Source organism: Orcinus orca, chromosome 14 (assembly GCF_937001465.1).
Source record: "Orcinus orca chromosome 14, mOrcOrc1.1, whole genome shotgun sequence".
Taxonomy (NCBI): Eukaryota; Metazoa; Chordata; class Mammalia; order Artiodactyla; family Delphinidae; genus Orcinus; species Orcinus orca.
In genome coordinates this window covers 63646311-63666574 of record NC_064572.1, presented here as the reverse complement: position 1 = coordinate 63666574, position 20264 = coordinate 63646311, and the positions used below count along the sequence as shown (strand labels likewise).

The window sequence follows — 20264 nt, the reverse complement described above, 5'->3', positions numbered from 1 at the left end:
CAAAACAAAACTATCAGGTAATCAGATATTTTTCTTTTTCATTTGCCTATCTCCTCAGTTTAAAAGCCACAAGTGCTCTACATAAGACCAAATGCCACCAGAAAAAAACACTCTTAAGTCACTCTCTCATTCTGTCACAGGGCTTACTTGAAACTTTGTAACTAGGTTTCAAAGTACCCCTCACTTCATTGAAAAGCCATCAACATTCATTAGCACAAACTCCTTTCTAAAATATTTACAAAAAGTCTTTTATAGAATGCTAATGTTACAAAAGTCTTTCATGGAATGTTTCACAGAATGTTACATCACTCTAATGACCATTCTTCTGATTCTTCTTAGGATGACTAGCTTTTGTGTTTGAGCCCAACAGATAAAGTCATCAAGAACTGAGGTATTCACTAGGGAAATGCAAATTAAAACCACGATAAGATACTACTATATACCTATTGGAATGGCTAAAATAAAAAATACTAACAATCCCAAGTGCTGACAAGGATGGAGAACTAGAACTCTCATACACTGCTGTGGTAATGCGAAATGTTACGGCCACTCTGGCCGTATTCCATACAATGGAATACTACCAAGCAATAAAAAGGAATGAACTATTGATACATGCAACAACTTGGATGAATCATCTAAAAGGCATTATGCTGAGAGAAAGAAGTCAGTACGAAAAGATTATATATTGTATGATTCCATTAAATGACTTTCTCAAAAAGATAAAACTAAAGTGAGGGAGAATAGATCACAGCTCCCAGGAGTTAGGAAGATGGGGAGATAGTACAAGGTAGTTTTTTGGGGGATGATGGAACTGTTGTGTATCCTGATAGTGGTGGTGGTTACATGAATTCTGAGACCTGTACACTAAAAAAAAGTCAATTTTACTAAACGTTAATTTTTTAAAGAAAAAACCAAGACCAAAAACATGCACACAGCAGACATGAATAAATACACGTTTAAACAGTAAAATGGAATAGGGGTGGAATGTCTATTCAATAAACCTTGGAAATCTGTGTGAATTATTTTGAACTAGAGTTTTTTTGTTTGTTTGTTTTTGTTTTTGTGGTAGGCGGGCCTCTCACTGTTGTGGCCTCTCCTGTTGTGGAGCCTGCGGACGCGCAGGCTCAGAGGCCATGGCTCACGGGCCCCGCCCTCCGTGGCATGTGGGATCTTCCCGGACTGGGGCACGAACCTGTGTCCCCTGCATTGGCAGGCGGACTCCCAACCACTGCGCCACCAGGGAAGCCCTGAACTAGAGTATTGTTGTAAAAGTATTACCACCACTATATCCTTATGGACTAGAAAGCTGCTTCACACTTTACCTCATTTAATTGTATCAATTACATCTCCCTCTGATGCTGTGGCTGATGCTGCTTTTAATCTAAGGGATGAAGATAAAAAGACCTTTTCAGACAATTTCTCACTCACCAGAAAGCCTGTGGCTTTGTGCCTCTCACTTGAGGTCAGCTTGAGGACCCTGCTCAAAAGAACAACTCTAGTCTATGTAATTGTACAAAAGACGAATCTTTCATCATAAATTTCCTTACCATTCAGTTATGCCTATTGCTTTAAGCAACACTTCAATGATTCCTCAAACTTCTCCCTTCATTCCTTGACATTACCTCAAGACATTACCTTAAGAGCACTATGAAACAACTGTTGAGGTAGTCTGTTGTCATTTATCTTCATGTATGTAATAGGGTCATGGAATATTAACAATAAAAGTAATGTTAGAACTATCCACAACTTCTTCATAGCACCAGCAGGGACTACCAGTTTATTGTGACGTGATTTTAACATACCTAGAGTGGCCACATTTGGGGGTGTTGCTATTGCTCTTCTACTAGATATATCTCTTATAAATGGCATTATCGTGTTAATTTTTCTGCCCCTATGGTTCACCAAATTCTCCAGCTGCAAACAGCACCCAGAAGTAAATTGTTTTTAGAAACCAACTTATTACTAATCAGTTGGAACTCAAAGCGATTCTAAGCCTCTGCCATGAAGTTTGTCTCATTCTGCCTTCACTGTTTTTTTCCAGCTTTACTGAGATATAACTGACATAACACTGTGCAAGTGTAAGGTGTACAACATGTTGATTTAATATATTTACATACTACAAAATGATTACCACCTGCCTCCACTCTTGAATCCAGTTAACTCAGCTGCTTCCTGCTATGTTCCCCATGTACAAGGCTTCACCTTTTACTCTGGCTCTAGCCACAATATTTCCCCCACTCCCTCTGTGTTGGTACACTGGCCAGGACACAGCAGTCTAGATATTTTGTCAAAGTATGATCTGAAAAATATCTCTATCAGAAACACTGAGATGCCTGTTAAACATGCAGATTCTTGAGGTCTACTAAATTAAGTGGAGGGAAGAGGAGCTGAGAATCTGCACTACATGTTAACATGCTCTCCAAATAATAAAGTATAGTACTACTGCAGTGGGCACTAATGAGTAGACTGAATTCTTTAGTTCCTTGCTGGGTATTCCAGTTCTGTTTTTGAGCCCAAACTTGAAACAGGATTTGCCGCCTCTTTTCAGTACTCACTGATGTTGTCTGCCTACTGAATCTCCCCAGAATATCTGCACCCAGACTCCTTGTCACTATTTTCCCCTCTGAAATTATATCCTGCCCTTCTAAACTTCTCTGAGTCCCCAAATCTGCTTGGATATTCATCTGCTTGGTTCCCCACCAGGGAAACCCTATATGTATATCTTAAATTTAGTCTCCTTATTAAAGTTAGGGACTATTCCAATATCTTTACCCATCAAATACTTGTTTTGCCATACCTACTGCTATGGCAACCTTCCCTTTAACTAATCGCCCTGAACACGCCTGACACCAGCCATATTTTACTCTTCTCTTTTCTCTTTTTCTTTTCTCCTAGCCTACTCCAGGCAAACCTTACTCACTGTATCTCCAGAATATTCCTTGAATATCTTTCCTTCTTTCCATACCAACTGCCCTAGCTCAAGCCCACGTGGCTTCTTGCCTAGACTATTACATAGTCTTTAAGCAGCCTCCCTGCCTGTCTGTTCCCCCCCGTCCCTAGTCCAATCCACTCAAAGTCAAATAACTAAAGTGGTATTCTAATCTTCTTTGTTGTTATTGCCCCCAGTGGGAATCAGATTCAGACATAAATTATAGACCTTTCAGAAAAAAGTACTCCCATGTGTTTATACTGAATGGAGGTCATGGAGCTCGGGTTTAAAAAACCTTTACACTCAACAACAGAAAATTAAATTTTAAAAATAGCATCTAAAAACACCAAATACCTGGAATAAATCTAACAAAAGATATATAAAGGTCCCTACACAGAGAAATTACAGACCCCAAAAATGGAAAGATATACCATTTTCATAGATTATAAAATTCAATAGTGTTAAGATCTCAGTTCTCCCCAAACTTATATATAGATTCAATGCAATTCCAATAAAAGTTATAGGAGGATGTTTTGTGGAAATTAAGCTGATTCCAATATATACGGACATGCAAAAGCTGAGGGACATTCAGTATCCAATATCAAGAATTGGTATAAAAATATAGTAATTAAGAAAGTATGATATTGGCACAAGGATAAATAGACCACTGGAACAGAAAAGTCCTGTAAACAAGCCCACACACATATATAGACAGGTGGTATATGACAAAAGTGACCATGCAACGCAACAGATGAAAAACAAAACAAAACTGAATTCTGTCCTCTACCTCACATCAAACATAAAAATTCCAGACGGACTGTACATCTAAATGTAAAAGGTAAAATATTCATGGAAAAGACTCTGACAAGTACAGGTTTCTGGTAACTGACTATACTGCTGAACTGAATGAATAAGCATTTTCAGAACTCTGATGGAAAACTGATGAATTCATAAAAGTGCTAACAAAAGATCAAGATAAAAAAAAATTAAGCGTTTTGGGGTCTTGAAGAGATACTTGTAGACCCATGTTCATAGCAGCATTATTCACGATAGCCAAAAGGTAAAAGTATCCCAAGTGTCTGGCAAGAGATGAATGGACAAACAAAATGTGATGTATACATACAACGGAATATTATTCAGCCTTAAAAAAGAAGGAAATTCTGGGCTTCCCTGGTGGCGCAGTGGTTGAGAGTCCGCCTGCCGACGCAGGGGACACAGGTTTGTGCCCTGGTCCGGGAAGATCCCACATGCTGTGGAGTGGAAAGGCCCGTGAGCCATGGCTGCTGAGCCTGTGCGTCCGGAGCCTGTGCTCCGCAACGGGAGAGGCCACGGCAGTGAGAGGCCCGCGTACCGCAAAAAAAAAAAAAAAGAAGGAAATTCTGACACATGCCTTGACATGGATGAACCTTGAGAACATTATGCTAAGAAAAATAAGCCAGTCACAAAAAGACAAATACTGTATGGTGCCACATTTATGAGGTATCTAGAGTAGTCACATTCATAGAAACAAAGTAGAATGGCAGTTGCCAGGGACTGAAGGCAACTGAATGGCAATTGCCAGGGACTGTTTAATGCGTACAGAGTTTCAGTTTTACAAAGTGAAAAATCTGTATTCAGTTTAGTGAGGGTCAAAGAAAACAAGTGTGTACATGAGATGGGATGGAGGGATCTGCAGTGACCTACAGCAGGATGTCAGAACCCTAGCAGGATAAAGAGAATGTCTATACAGGAATACGGCAGCCTTAGTAGCCCTGCACAAGGTGCTCAAGTCCAAATGGAGTGAGGAGAGCAACCTAGTGCACAGTATCAGAGCCTGAAATGAGAAGGGTCTTCTAACGGGGGCTAGGGGCAGCAGCCTAATATGGGATTTTGGAGACTGATAAGGTGAGGATGGCATCCACATGATGGGTGTCAGGAACAGCAGCAACAGGAGAGACTGGTCACATACAGGGGGGATTGATTAAGAAATTATGTTGAAAAAAAAAAGAAATTATGTTGAGGATAATGAGAGCCAACTTACTAACAGAAAAGGGAGTTACAATTATGGAAAGCAAATTATTGGATAAACCCTGTTGTGTTAGACTAGAATTGGAGATACCTGTGTGAACTCATGGTTTCAAATAAATATGTAGATAAAATTAAAATAGCAATACGTGTGTGCACACGCGTGTGTACACACATTTACACATACATATATTCCCTATCTCTGTCCAGTGAGAGGACTTGGGAGCAGTGACACCCAATAGCAATGTGTATACCTAACACCCAGATATTGACTTCTATATATCATTCTCTACTAAAAGAAACCGGAAAAAAAAAGAGAAATCACTGATTCCAGGGCTGGGGGAAAAAAGTACAATGTTCAAAGAATGACAGAAATACATAACAAAGAAAGCAGTTTGAAAGCACTCTCACTGGCCAAACAGGGAACAATTTAAGTGTCAAAAGAAATAATGACTGGGCTTCCCTGGTGGCACAGTGGTTAAGAATCTGCCTGCCAATGCAATGGACACAGGTTCAAGCCCTGGTCCGGGAAGATCCCGCATGCTGCGGAGCAACAAAGCCCGTGCACCACAACTACTGAGCCTACGCTCTAGAGCCCGCGAGCCACAACTACTGAGCCCACGTGCTGCAACTACTGAAGCCCACATGCCTAGAGCCCGTGCTCCACAACAAGAGAAGCCGCCACAATGAGAAGCCCACGCACCTAAACGAAGAGTAGCCCCCACTTGCCGCAACTAGAGAAAGCCCGCGTGCAGCAACGAAGACCCAACACAGCCAAAAAAAAAAAAGAATAGTAGGCAATAAGTAAAAGATAGTATTATAACCCATCAAATAAAACAGGAATTCATAAACTCATTCTGTTAAAAACAGATTGAAAATCTAATGAAGAATAAGATAGTTACATGGTTTCAAAGTACCTTCCCACAAGATACTTACTACAAAAACATTAGCTTTAAAGAAGAAACTGGCAGGTGCCACTTTAATCAAGTAAAAAAAGTTGTAAGACAAACAAAAATTATGTGTCACCCAACAGGAGGCAATAAGTAAAATAAAGCAACACTTCTGTGGTATTTCTGCCAAAAATACAGGACCAAATCTAATCACGAGGAAACATCATCAGATAAACCCAAATTGAGGAATCATTCTACAAAATAACTAGCCTATAATCTTCAAAAGTGCCATAGTCATGAAAGTTAAAGACAGGAACCGTTCCAGACTGAAGGAGACATGACAACTAATTTCAGTACGTGATTCTGAATTAGACTCTTTTGTTATAAAGAACATTACTAGAGGGACTTCCCTGGTGGCGCAGTGGATAAGACTTCGCACTCCCAATGCCGGGGGCCCAGGTTCCATCCCTGGTCAGGGAACTAGATCCCATATGCATGCCACAACTAAGAGTTCGCATGCCACAACTAAGGAGCCTGTGTACTGCAACTAAGGAGCCCTCTGCCACAACTAAGGAGCCCATGTGCTGCAGCTAAGGAGCTGGAGAGCTGCAACTAAGGAGCCCGCCTGCCGAAACGAAGACCCTGTGTAAGCAAATAAATAAATATTTTTTAAAAAAAGAACATTATTAGAACAACTGGCAAAGTTTGAATGGGGTCTAAGGGGTTAGATCTGTAATTGTACTGTATGTTAATTTCTGAATTTTGATGGTTGTCTTATATAGAATGTCCTTGTTTGCAGAAAATATACACTAAAGCATTTGGTGATGATGTGACAACTTACTCTCAAATGATTCAGGAAAAAGTATCATTTGTGTTGTACTTGAAACTTTTCTGTAATTCTGAGTTGATTCAAAATAAAATATTAAGAGAAAGAGAAAGAATTGCACTGGTAGTTACCAAACACTAAAAATAAATATAGTGATGTTATATGTATGTGTATTTTATCCACAAACAGACACCCCAATTAGGTTAACTATCTTAAGAGAGACTATTAATTTGCCATGGCTACTTTAAAAAAGTACCACATACTTAGTGGCTTAAAGCAACATTAATTTATTATTTGACAGTCCTGTAGTTCTGAAGTCTGAAATGGGTCTCACTGAGCCGAAAATCAAGGCCTCAGCAGGGATATGTTCTTTTCTGGAGGCTTAGCTTTTCCTTTCCTGCTTCTAGAAGCTGCTCACATTCCTTGGCTCAGGGCTCTCTTACGGCATCTTCAAAATCAGCAACAGTGGATTGAGTTCTCACACGTCATCACTATGACCTCCTCTTCAGCCTCCCTCTTACACATTTAGGGTCCCTTGTGATTACACTGAGCCCAACCTGGATTATCCAGGACAATCTCCCTATTTTAAAGTCAGCTGAGGGACTTCCCTGGCGGTCCAGTGGTTAAGACTCTACACTTCCACTGCAGGGGGCACGGGTTCAATCCCTGGTCAGGGAACTAAGATCCCGCACGCTGCGTGGTATGGTAAAAAATTAAAAATAAAGTCAGCTGATTAGCAACCAAATTCCATCTGTTACCTTAACTCCCCTTTGCCCTGTAATTTAACATATTCACAGGTTCTTGGGATTAGACTGTCTATCTTGGGTGGGGGGTGGGGGGAAGGCATTATTTTGCCTACCTCAAAGAGTTTCCTTTATTCTGAGATTATGTGTTTTCTACTTCTGTGGCATTAAAAATCTCCTTCGTTCATTTATAAAATGGTGCTGACAGTGGTGCTGCTTCTTCAAGTATTGGTTGTGTAAGAAAAAAAAACGTTAACCCTGTAAATCCCGTGTAGGTATTTTGTAGTCTCAAAATCTTGTGACTTTTTTACTGATCTCTTAAATGAAAAAAATCTGAAAACAAAACACACATTCCTACAAAAGAACCATATATTTGTTGAAAGATTTGTATTGTATTTTTCAGAATATAGGGAATAGATCAACAAGAAAAAGGCAGACAATCCAATTTAAAAAAAAAAAAATGACCAAGGCATGAACAGACACTTCAAAAAAGAGGATATCTAAACAGCCAGTAAACCTAAAAAAGCCAAAAACCTCAATAATCTTTTTAGGTGCTTGATTACAGCAGTCATTAGGGAAATGCAAATTAAAACAGTCAAATAATACCATTCACCCACTAGTATGGCTGAAGTGAAAAAAGACAGTAGCAAGTAAATGTTACAAGAATGTACAGCAACTGGAACTCATATGGTGCTGTAGAAAGTATGAAATGGAAAAAATTCATAGACTCTACTAAAGCTAAACATTTTTCATACCCTATGACCCAGCAATTCCACTCCTAGGTATATACCCAACAGAAATATGTACATACGTACAAGAAAAGACACGTACAAGATTATTCATAATAGCACAATTCACAGTAACCCAAAACTGGAAATAACCCAAACGTCCATCAACAATAAAATGGCTAAAAATTTGAAGTATATTCACACAGTGGAATACTGCATAGCAATAAAAATGAACATACTACACCTAACACAGCAACCTGAATGAATCTTCTTATGTGGGACAAAAGATGCCAGACACTAGAGAATATATACTGGAGTGATTCCATTTATGTGAAGTTAAATACCAGTAAAGGCAAAAACTAATCTACAAATATAAGATAATAGTTACACAGAAGTGACCACTGGGTAAACATTCAATGAGCTGTATACTTATGATTTCTTTAAAAAGTATACTTATTTTACTTCAATAAAAGCTTATATAGACACATACCAAGTACACTATAATATTATTCTTAAATACAAACTGGATTCAATCCAAACTCCCTAGGCTCCCAATCTATCTTTTCCTTCTTGTCTGCTATTCACCTTATGTTCAAATCATACACATCTACTCACACTGTGCTGGCCGTCTCCTGATCTTCTGGCCTCTACCTAAACTACGCCCTCTTCCTGGAACTTCCCACTTCAGAAACAAGTCTGTCAAAATCTATCTATTCCACAAGTCCAATATGAAGCTCTCTTCTTCAAACCTTCCAAAGATCTTTCCAGTTAAAACTAATTTCCCCTCCCTTAACTTCTATAGCACTTTGTGCCTCTATTTTGGCACTTACCAAAGTGTGCCTTAAGAGATATTTATAAATGCCTATCTTCTCAACAGACTGTGAAGTTCTAGAGAAGACAGAAGTTTGATAATACTTAACTTTGTGTCTTCATCCCCTCCTGCCCCCATAACCAGTTCCCTCCACGTGTAACATAATGTTTTGCACTCGGTTTATGTTTATATTTTTATCAAATCACACGGCATGCCTCGTTTTCAGTTGTCAACTCACTCATTTTGTCAAGTACTACTTAACAGGAAAATGCAGTGCTCCAGCACAATTTAGGACCATAGAGTTCTAAATTTCCAATGAAAACTTGGATACATATAGGAGTTTAAGTAGCATAATTTATCAATTAACACATTATACATGGCAATTTACAATTTAAAATGAACTGAGGCGGGGGAGAAAGAGAGAAAGAGAGACCCTTCTTAACTAGGTAAGACTAACAATTAAGACTTTTCAGTTAAGAAAATGAGCTCAGAGTCAGTTGTCTATTCAAGCCACCACTGTCAGTCCACTGGCCAGTACACTTGCTACACTGTAGTCCATGATCAAGTGCAGGTCTTCATTTGGGGTACTTGTTTTATAAAGTATACATTAAATATATTAAACTTTAATTTTTCTGATTAAAAACAATACATATTCACCGTCAAAAATGTAGAAAACATTAAGGAATATATAGAAAAGAAAAGTCGGGGCTTCCCTGGTGGTGCAGTGGTTGAGAATCTGCCTGTTAATGCAGGGGACACAGGTTCGAGCCCTGGTCTGGGAGGATCCCACATGCCGCGGAGCAACTAGGCCCGTGAGCCACAACTACTGAGCTCTCGCGTCTGGAGCCTGCGCTCCGCAACAAGAGAGGCCGTGAATAGTGAGAGGCCCACGCACCGTGATGAAGAGTGGCCTCCGCCTGCCGCAGCTAGAGAAAGCCCTCGCACAGAAACGAAGACCCGACACAGCAAAAATAAATAAATTAATTAATAAACTCCTACCCCCAACATCTTCTTAAAAAAAAAAAAAGAAAAGAAAAAGAAAAGAAAAATCACCTAAGTGATGCTTTTTTTGTGTGTTTCCTAATACATCTTCAGATGCCAAATATTTTGAAATATTACCCATAATCTAGCATTTCACAAAAAGCACATTAACAGTTTAGTGTAGTACTTGCTAAGAAGTACAAGGACTTACATATCCATGCTGCAAAAACATTATCCACATGCTACAATTCTGTTTCCATGACTTTTCAGTGAAAGCCTGAAAGTCCCCCAGACATCAGAAAATATCGTTACAGCCTTAAGTTTACGTTCAGAGAAGGAGTTTAAGAGCGCTGAACGTAATACCAAGGGCATTATGTATGACCTCGATTCAAATTCTGTTACAGTTCAAATTCTGTTACAAATGCTACTCGAGTGACATCAACCTTATCCTTCCCAAGTACAGAAAAAAAGAATTGTGATACTGATGAACTTTCCAGGGCATCACTGTGGATTAAAGTCAAGATTCTGATTATTTCTTTACACTTTTTTTTTTCTACATGACATAATACAAAGACACCTGCTGTATTAAATTGTGATTCTGGAAGTATCCAACCAATAGGTGTTGTTCAGTAACCAAAATGTGAAAGTGCTAGTCAGAATAGTGCCAACAAGGGAGAGCAGAAAGAAAGCACAATAGTTGTAATAGTAAGCATTTTATCATTCTTCTATAAATCAAGTATACTAGGTTATTATTACTATAGTAAATTATTGTGCAAGTTGCTCTCTCTTCCACTCCTTCTATGGGCAGAGTATACTTCCCATCTCTTGACTTGACCATGTGATTTACTTTGGTTAATGGAATATCAGCTGGTATAATACAACCAATGATTGAAAGGCACTTGAACAACTGGGCTTGCTCTTTTGTGCCTCTACTATAGCTATGAGGACAGCTCTGCCTGGGAAGTCACTGCCTCTACAGTCTGAGTCCCAGAATAACATGTGGAACAGTCCTGAGTGAGCAGCCAAATCCAGAGTGACCCAACAAAATTCAGTCTATGTCATCCAATATTCAGCAAATCCACATATTCATGAGAATAAATAACTATCATCGTATTGCCATGACATTTTGTGGGTCTTTATTACTCAGCAATAGCCAATTGATACAATGATACCGTGACAACTCCGTTTCCTCAGTAATTCAAATGATCAGAAATCTATATATAGGGCTTCCCTGGTGACGCAGTGGTTGAGAGTCCGCCTGCCGATGCAGGGGACATGGGTTCGTGCCCCGGTCCGGGAAGATCCCAGATGCCGCGGAGCAGCTGGACCCATGAGCCATGGCCACTGAGCCTGTGCGTCCGGAGCCTGTGCGCCACAACGGGAGAGGCCACAGCAGTGAGAGGCCCGCGTACCGCAAAAAAAAACAAAAAAAAAGGTAAAATAAAATAAAATAAATCTATATATAAGTCTGGACGGTAACTCTCCACTCTGGCCCATCGGACCAGCAAAGAAATGTGCCATCATATTCCATTGTTTCTCTGCTCTTCAAGGATGAAACACAGTGCAAATGAGGGTTTCAAGTCAGACTGCCTGGGTTTGATCTCAGGCTTCTTGCTAAGCAGAGAGACTTTGTGCAAGTTACTTAACCTCCCTGGAATCAGTTTCCTCATCTGAAAATGGGAGTAACAATAGTACTGAATCTATCTTACAGGATTATTGGGAAGATTAAATGAAATAATAGTATATGTAAAGAATTTAGAATAGCAAACAGTAAACACTAAGTAAATACATATTAGCTATTCATGGCTGATCATATTTAAAAAAAAAACAAAGAAAAATAAATAAACACAACCCTCCCATTTCTACTGTGGTATCCTATTATTGACACAGACAGAGTCAGGTCAGGTCAGTCACAAGCCTAGGAATAGGAAGGCAAGTATACCCTGAAGGGAGAGCCAAATCTCAGAAAGGAGCAAGACCTCAGAAGGAAGTTCCAACTCAAAGCGTTCACCTTAAGCAGGCAGGAATTCTCTCCCAGCTCTGTGGCTTTTGCTTCCCTGCTCCCCATCCTCACCCTGGCCACATACAAAGGCAATCCAGGAACTATGATTGTAGTGCCCCAGAGAACAAATCTTATTCTTAGTTCAAAATTACTCTCAGTATCTATTCTTCTGTTGTTATCTCTGAGTCTTCTGTAAAATGTTCTAGCTCTGTTTTCAATCAGGCTTCAGAAATCTAAAGGGAATTATCCAGAGATTCCCCAGGACAAGGTGAATCTTACAGAATACTAGTTGAAATGGTAAGATCAGGTGGACCTTTCCCATAGAGATTTTCCCCTCCTCCACTGCCAATGTTAGGATGCTGGGATTGATTTATTAAGGAAGAAAGCAGTTTTCTTTATAGTGACCAAGTTGTTAAACATTGGTAAATATTTTCTACTTTATCCACAGTGAATTCTTATTATATACATTTAGAAAGCACCTTCATGCTGTATTAAAATATTGCTAGAAAGCACATGGTATTTTAAAATATTTTAATACCACAAAGATCCTTTTTTCTTTCTTCATTCTCATTCGTTTTTTAATTGTAATGCCATTTACCACAAATAATTTTATCTATACATGATCAAGATCTTGCATAATGTACCATCTCCCTTTAGAAAGGGAAAAAAATTCTTAACCGGTTATTTTCTTTTAGGATTTAAACAATACACAAAAAATATAGAATAACAAGTAGTCTCCTTTGAAAGTTCATTTTCTAATTTAGCAATAAAAAATTTCTGGCAGGGCTTCCCTGGTGGTTCAGTGGTTGAGAGTCCGCCTGCTGATGCAGGGGACACGGGTTCATGCCCCGGTCTGGGAGGATCCCACATGCTGCGGAGCGGCTGGGCCCATGAGCCATGGCCGCTGAGCCTGCGCGTCCGGAGCCTGTGCTCCGCAACGGGAGAGGCCACAACAGTGACAGGCCCACGTGCCGCAAAAAAAAAAAAAAAAAAAAATTTCTGGCAATCATTCAAAGTAGAAGAATTTTTACTCCAATCTAATAATTCACTTCCAATAATTTATTATGTACATTACAAACATGAATCAAGAAAATGAACGCAGAGAATTATCATTAATTTGTAATTCCATACCCCAATACCTATATGAGTATTCAGAAAAGAAACTGAAGGCTAATTTAAATTGAGAACAGGTAACAGATATATAGAAATTCTGACAAACTAAGAACTAGTTTCAAATGTCCATCCAACCAGCTGGTAATCAACCTCACTGTTTTAAAGAAAAGCCCAACATAGTGAGAAATCTGAATACTTATTTTAAAATGCAGTTTCTTGCTTTTAGATATATATGGTTCTCAGGCAAAAAAGAAAAGTTCCTGAATCCTATCAATTCATCCAGTATTATCTCTACAGTAACATTATTAAGACAAGTCATGCAGGAGATCATGTTAGCTCCTTAAGAAGTTAACCTCAAAAAAGAGATGCCTCCAAAGCATTCCTAGCGTTATTACCCACAAATTTGGCTGATCCCATTTGTATTTTTATCCTGAGCATCCAACTAGAATAGCATCTGTGGTAGCCAGTCTCAAAAGGGCATGGCCCCCAGCAGTTTCTCTCTGTTTATGCATACCTCTCTTCTTGTCTACAGGTAGAGATTATTTTCCCTCCCTCTGACTCTGGGCTGGCCTTGACTGTCTTTGACCAATGGCAGCATTCTCAACTCCCAAACCTAGGACTTAGGAGAATTGGCTGACTGGTTTCTATTTCCTATCTCCTGGAATGCTCCTTCTTAGACACCAGGCATCATGCTTTAAGGAAACTGAAAGGCCATTTAGAGAAAGGAGGCCCACATAAAGTAGGACAGAAGGCATTACTGCTAGCTGAACTTTCATCCAGTGGCCAGCCATGACAGAAGGTGGCCATTTTGAACATTCCAGAAACGCTGGCACCCCAGCCAACACCAAGTGAAACAGAAAATGCATCAGTCAACCACAGATTTATCTTTGTTACACAGCAAGTTACCCTTTACACTTTCACTTATCTTTCAATTCTTTAAAAAACTATTTTATATGTCCTAAAATTATTTCATGCATGCGTCAAATTTTCCCAGTTCTAAGATCCTGGGATTGGTTTATCCTGTCCATTTAAAAATAAACTTCAAGGACTTCCCTGGTGGTGCAGTGGTTAAGAATCTGCCTGCCAATGCAGGAGACACGGGTTCGAGCCCTGCCCCGGGAAGATCCCACATGCCGCGGAGCAACTACGCCCGTGCGCCACAACTACTAAGCCTGTGCTCTAGAGCCCACGAGCCACAACTACTGAGCCTGTGTGTCACAACTACTGAAGCCCGTGTACCCAGAGCCCGTGTTCCACAACGAGAAGCCACCACAATGAGAAGCCCGTGCACCACAACGAAGAGTAGCCCCCACTCGCCACAACTAGAGAAAGTCCGCGTGCAGCAACGAAGACGCAATGCAGCCAAAAATAAAAACAAAACAAACAAAAAATCTTCAAATTCATCCCTCAACTTGTCATATAGACAGGTAGGATACAGAAGGATAGACACATAGATATATCTCAAAAATCCAAAGGTAAACTTTAAGTCTAGACCATGTGTGAATTATGGTCAAATCTGAATTACCAGTCTCATTGATAAGATTTTATTATAAAATTTCTAATCAAAGTACTATGTCAATATAATAATGAACAAAATTCATGAAAGAGAATATCATTTCATGTTGCTTTTTAAACAAATTTTACATTTTCTTTTTTTTTTTTTTTAGCGGTACGCGGGCCTCTCACTGTTGTGGCCTCTCCTGTTGCGGAGCACAGGCTCCGTACATGCAGGCTCAGCGGCCATGGCTCACAGGCCCAGCTGCTCCGCAGCATGTGGGATCTTCCTGGACCAGGGCACGAACCCGTGTACCCTGCATTGGCAGGTGGACTCTCAACCACTGCGCCACCAGGGAAGCCCTACATTTTCTTAAACAGTGGAAATCAGGCATCGGTATAAAAATTATCATTCACAACTCACAACTGAAGGAAGGGATAAGGACAAAATAAAGCCAAATACTATCAACAACTTCAATTTTATTAAAAGGATAATCCTTGCATGTGTACTGTGCACTAATTACTAGGTGCAAACACAAAATATCTTCCTATCTCAACTGACTAAGGAAACAGACATGTTATAACAGGGTAAATGGGACCAAAGGCAAGTTGTGACTTAGATTCATAATAAGACTGTTACTGAGCTAAAAAGGAATACAAAATCTCTAACTCTCTGTTCTGTTTCAGTTATTAAGGTGTCATTCTTTTTTTTTTTTTTCTTTTTTTGCGGTACGCGGGCCTCTCACTGTTGTGGCCTCTCCTGTTGCGGAGCACAGGCTCCGGACATGCAGGCTCAGCGGCCATGGCTCACGGGCCTAGCCGCTCTGCGCCATGTGGGATCTTCCCGGACTGGGGCACGAACCCATGTCCCCTGCATCGGCAGGCGGACTCTCAACCACTGTGCCACCAGGGAAGCCCTAAGGTGTCATTCTTGGTGACCCTCTTCCAGTTGGCCTTTGCTCAAACAGCAGCCACAATAGCAGGCAAGGTCAAAAATGAAAGTAACTATTGTAAAACTGAAGAAGAATTGGTTTCTCCCTATGGAAACTGACTCAACATTTAATAATGTGTGGCGTCCCAAAAGCTGTAAACTACTACACGGCCATCTCTAGCTCAACTTTAACTCAATCAGGAGACCATTATCAAAACAACTCACTGGTGCCAAGCAGAGATCAATTGGTTGAAAATGTTCCTAGGCTGACGTCTAATGGGGAGTAAAGAAGATGATCTCATAATGTCTCTTTATGATCTTTAAACCACATTATTCCATAAACCTGATACATGTCAAGATTAGGATTGAGTCAATCTCTAAGCAGGAAAACAAAAATAAGCAACTGCCACTTTTCTGACTCAAATCTAGAAGCTGGCTGTAGATACAAAGCAACTTCCTCTCACTTCTATAGTCCAAAAAAATTTCAAAGCCTCTTCTTAATATTTTAGAATTTCAACATTTGGTAGAAACTCAAGAACCTTCTTCAGGCCTAACAGAATTTTATTAAAGATACACTTGAACTTTAGTTAGGTGTTTCTGAAAGTACTAATACAAAGTAAGTAAAGTCATAGTAAATCTGACCAGTATTCTTGTAAATGGGGCAGTTTAAAGCCTAAATTCAATTAGGTTAATGTCCATGTTTGTTTAAATTTGGGTATCTCAGGCAAAGACACAAAATAACTGACAAAAGAAATAAGATTTGGAGTGACAGGTTACAATTACTTCTGGAAAAAGCAAAACTAGACTGCAAGTAATATCAACGTCTCTATGTCCACCTGCTAAGACAGAAGTAAGTCTATGCATCCCATCATTCTGTAACCACAAAGTCTGGTTTTACAACTAGGATATACAAATGAAGCATCAGATTAAAAGCATCAAATATCAGACTCCACAAATTTGCCAAACATACACATATCAAAAACAGAAAAGCATGATTCAAAGTTAAAGAACTAGATTCCAAAGGATTTAAACACACCCACAAAATCCAGTCCAAGTTCATACTGTGCTTCAACCTAAAACTCAAAACTACCAATCCTGACATCAGCCATTCCTCACTACCTGCATTCCCCCTTTTATCTCCTGAATTTCTCCATTGATCTTATCACTTCTTATGGGTCTTTGGATTCTCCATGGCCTTTCCTTTCCCAGAAAGTAGTACAGCATCCGGTCCCCTCATTTTACTATCTCTACAATTTAGCACTAAGTTTTGTTTTACCCTATTAGTTATTAATTTTGCCCCTAATCTCCTGTACCTAGGTTTCCCCAGCCAATGAACCTCTCCTGTCTTCTCCTTTCAAACTAGAGGATGTAGCCCCTTTCCTGATATTTGTAATTCTGGTTCCTAGTCAACCCCCTTCCATTCTCAGAGACTGTCATCATAGCGCTAGATCCCCATCCCCAGTCCTTTTCTTCCTAAGTAAGGCCTAGTCCTTTCCAGAGTTTGTCAACATTAGTTTGGCCAAGCTGGGATTGTACCCTGAAGGCAAAGGCTATCTCTCCCACTTAACTCTACAAATCTGTCTCCCACCAGCCCTGTCTTTCTCTCCTCTAACCTTGGATCCAGCTGCATCCAGCACTGCCCGTTTCCCACCCACCTCCCACTCCCAATATCTCTCCTCCCACTATCCCGCGCTCCCCTTCCCCACTCCTGAATGCACCTCTTCTCCCGGGCCTCACCCGTAACCCTCACACAAGGAAGGCCCTGCCAGCGGCCTCACGGCGTCTCTCCTCCTGGCTTCCTCCGCTCTTCAGTAACTGTCCCTACGCCCCTTTCCCTCCAGGGCCCTGCGCGCCGCCCAGAGCCCCCTCCCCGATTAAGCTCCTGCTGTCACTTGGCCTCTCATCCACAAGATGGCGGAGCTGCTGCCCCCCACCTCCGGGTCCTCTCCGCAACCCCTCCTACCTCCCAGGAACTCCCGTCCCGTCCCTTCAGCCGCCTCCGCCCCCGGCCCCGGCCTCGGCCCAGGGTCCCGCTGCCCCCTCCTCCAGCGGGATGGCGGCCCAGACCCGAGCCTGAGCGACGCCGCCAACGCCACCGCCTCCACCGTTCCCCGGCCTGCACATTCTCCTCACCATAAACTTGAGCGCTTTTTCCTGCAGCACCGCCTCGGCCGGGTCCATGCTCGTCAACAGCCACCGAGTCCGCACTCCGCCGGGGCCGCCCCCTTGGTGCCAGGCCGCAACCAACGCAGAGCCCGGATCCCGCCTCCTCTTCCTTCTCCCCGCCCTCTTACCTCTCAGGCACCCGCAGGGGGGCCAGGGAGGATCAGCTGTTCCGTGCGCGTGCGTGAGCCCGCTGGCTCACGGGATTTGTAGTTCTGGGACTTCCCGCCGGAAAAAAATGAGGCCACACCGCGAACTGCAACTCCCGCGGTTCACTGCGGTAGGGTCGCGGTGGCTGACAAGCCGCATCTAGACAACGGGCAGTCAAGTAGAGAATCAGCGTATGGGAATCGTAGTTTACAGCTTCTAGGGCTGGGAAATGGGAGGGGCATCGGTGTCTCCGTGGTTACCGAGCGACGCCAGTGGCGTCTTGTCTGGCAATTGATATCAAGATGGCGACCAGTGCCTCACCTGTAGCCCAAATACTGGAAAAAACTGTGAGAGGACAAAGGTCCTAGGGCCTCCCTAACTGTGGTTGTAGAAAACTGGACGCCCCCAAAATTCATATGTCTGGCGTCTGGGGGACGGATTTCAACCTAGAGGCGTTTGGCCTATGGGCACCTGGCAGCACCTTATAGACTAATGCAGAATTTCAAGGTCCTCCTAAGTCATCGCCGCACATTTCTGCCTGTCACCTTATTCTAATCCACAGTAAATCAGGGCCGAATAGAACTCGGCTCAGGAAATTCTCGGGTGTTTAGCACTCAGAAACCATGGCCTCTACTGCTAACCCTGAGATGTAAGCCCTGCGTTAAGGGTTAAATGGGTACTTGCAAAAGGCCTTTAATGGTGGAATATAATGGCCATCCAATAAATAAAGCATGTAAGTATTTAGTTTGGCCTTAAAAGGGACAGTACGAATTTATTTTGGAAATTGGGTTTAACCTAAGTGGAAAAAACACTAGGGTTGGGCTAAAAGTGATATGCTGTACAAAATATCTGAGTTTATAAAATAAGTGAATTAGGGAAATACCTTTTCGGTTATAAGGAAATTTTCCATTGTAAACTATTTTATTCATTCTTTCATTCAACAAACAGCATATAACCGTGTGCAGACATTGTGCCAAGAGATGGGGGGGATTCAGTAGTGAACGCAATAGACCCAGTCTTATGGAGCTTACATTTCTAGTATGTTGATACTTTGTCCTACTCATCCCTACATCCTCAGAACTCAGCACAATACCTAATACATAATAGACTTTAAGTTAATAAAAAGTTTTACTCTTGAATTAAAAAAAAAAGTTTTACACTACTGCAAAATGAAGACTCAAAACTCATTCATATGAAAACTACCTGCAGCTTCTCATAGGACTAAGGCAGTATATGACATGGTTGCCAAAAAAGCTAAAGCAATCCTAGGCAGCTTGAAGAGACTAGTGTCTGGGGAATAGAGTTTTATGGTTTTACTCTGTTTTAAAGCACTAAGACCATACCTGGAGTACTTTGTGGGTTTTTTGCTTTGTTTTAATTTAATTTTTTTATATAAATTTATTTGTGGCTGCATCGGGTCTTCATTGCTGCGTGCAGGCGTTCTCTATTTGCGGCGAGTGGGGTCTACTCTGTTGCAGTGCCCGGGCTTCTCATTGCGGTGGTTTCTCTTGTTGCAGAGCATGGGCCCTACCCACACAGGTTCAGTGGTTGTGGCACGTGGGCTCAGTAGTTGTGGCTCGCGGGCTCTAAAGCACAGGCTCAGTAGCTGTGGCGCACAGACTTAGTTGCTCCGAGGCATGTGGGATCTTCCTGGACCAGGGCTCAAACCTGTGTCCCCTGCATTGGCAGGCAGATTCTTAACCACTGCGCCACCAGGGAAGTCCTCACACCTGGAGTACTTTATTCAGTTATGGGCACCATGTTCTATAAACATCATATGCAGGAGCGTAGCCAAGGACAAGATAACTGAAAGAAAAAATATTGATGGATGCTTACTCTGAAAAAAGAGCGCTTAGGAATAACATGGCAGCTAAATTCAAGTATTTGAAAGTACTGAAATGCATATGTATATAGCTCTATAGGGCAAACTAGGACCACTGGGTGGGATAATAATTATGATGATGATGATAACAGCTGTCACTTTATTAGCTCTTTATGCCAGGCACTACACTAGGTATTTTACAATCATAATCTCTAATATAGAGTAACTTTGTAAAAACAAGTACTATTATCCCTAATTTACAGATGAAGTAAGTGAGACTGAGAGGAGATAACTTACTCAAGTCATGCAGCAAATTACATCATCAGGATTGAAACCCAACTCTGCTTGACTCCAAGGACTGTGCTATTTTCCCTGAACCACACTGTAATAACATAGGACTCAGACTCAGAGTTTTCTAGTAATCAGAGCTGTCCTGACAAAGGAAACATAGAGGCACGATGACCATATTGTCTGAAAACATAGAGGCAGGATTGTCTAGGAGGGTTCAGTTTGGGTGGGAGGTTAAGATCTTTTAAACTCTAAAATTCTGCTCTGGGGACTTCCCTGGTGGCACAGTGGTTAAGAATCCACCTGCCAATGCAGAGGACACGGGTTTGAGACCTGGTCCAGGAAGATCCCACATGCCGTGGAGCAACTAAGCCCGTGCACCACAACTA

General features: G+C 41.3%; 1 protein-coding gene across 12 annotated transcripts in view; it reads right to left on the bottom strand.

Annotated features, from left to right (window-relative positions):
• Positions 1 to 17740, bottom strand: part of BTRC (beta-transducin repeat containing E3 ubiquitin protein ligase) — a 184464-nt gene extending 166724 nt beyond the window's left edge. For 4 of the 12 annotated variants that reach the window (XR_004482645.2, XM_033425813.2, XM_004268474.3 and 1 more), the window contains exon 1: positions 17586 to 17740. Coding sequence is in view for 5 of the 12 variants with exons in the window: in XM_033425813.2 (XP_033281704.2) it covers positions 17586 to 17633 (48 nt within the window). In the remaining 7 variants the exon portion in view is untranslated. Of the gene's footprint in view, positions 1 to 1322; positions 1359 to 17189; positions 17559 to 17585 lie in introns of those variants that run through there. The other 8 variants (XM_033425823.2, XM_049696935.1, XM_049696938.1 and 5 more) reach the window with 6 other exon arrangements.
• Between the last annotated feature and the right edge of the window lie 2524 nt (positions 17741 to 20264).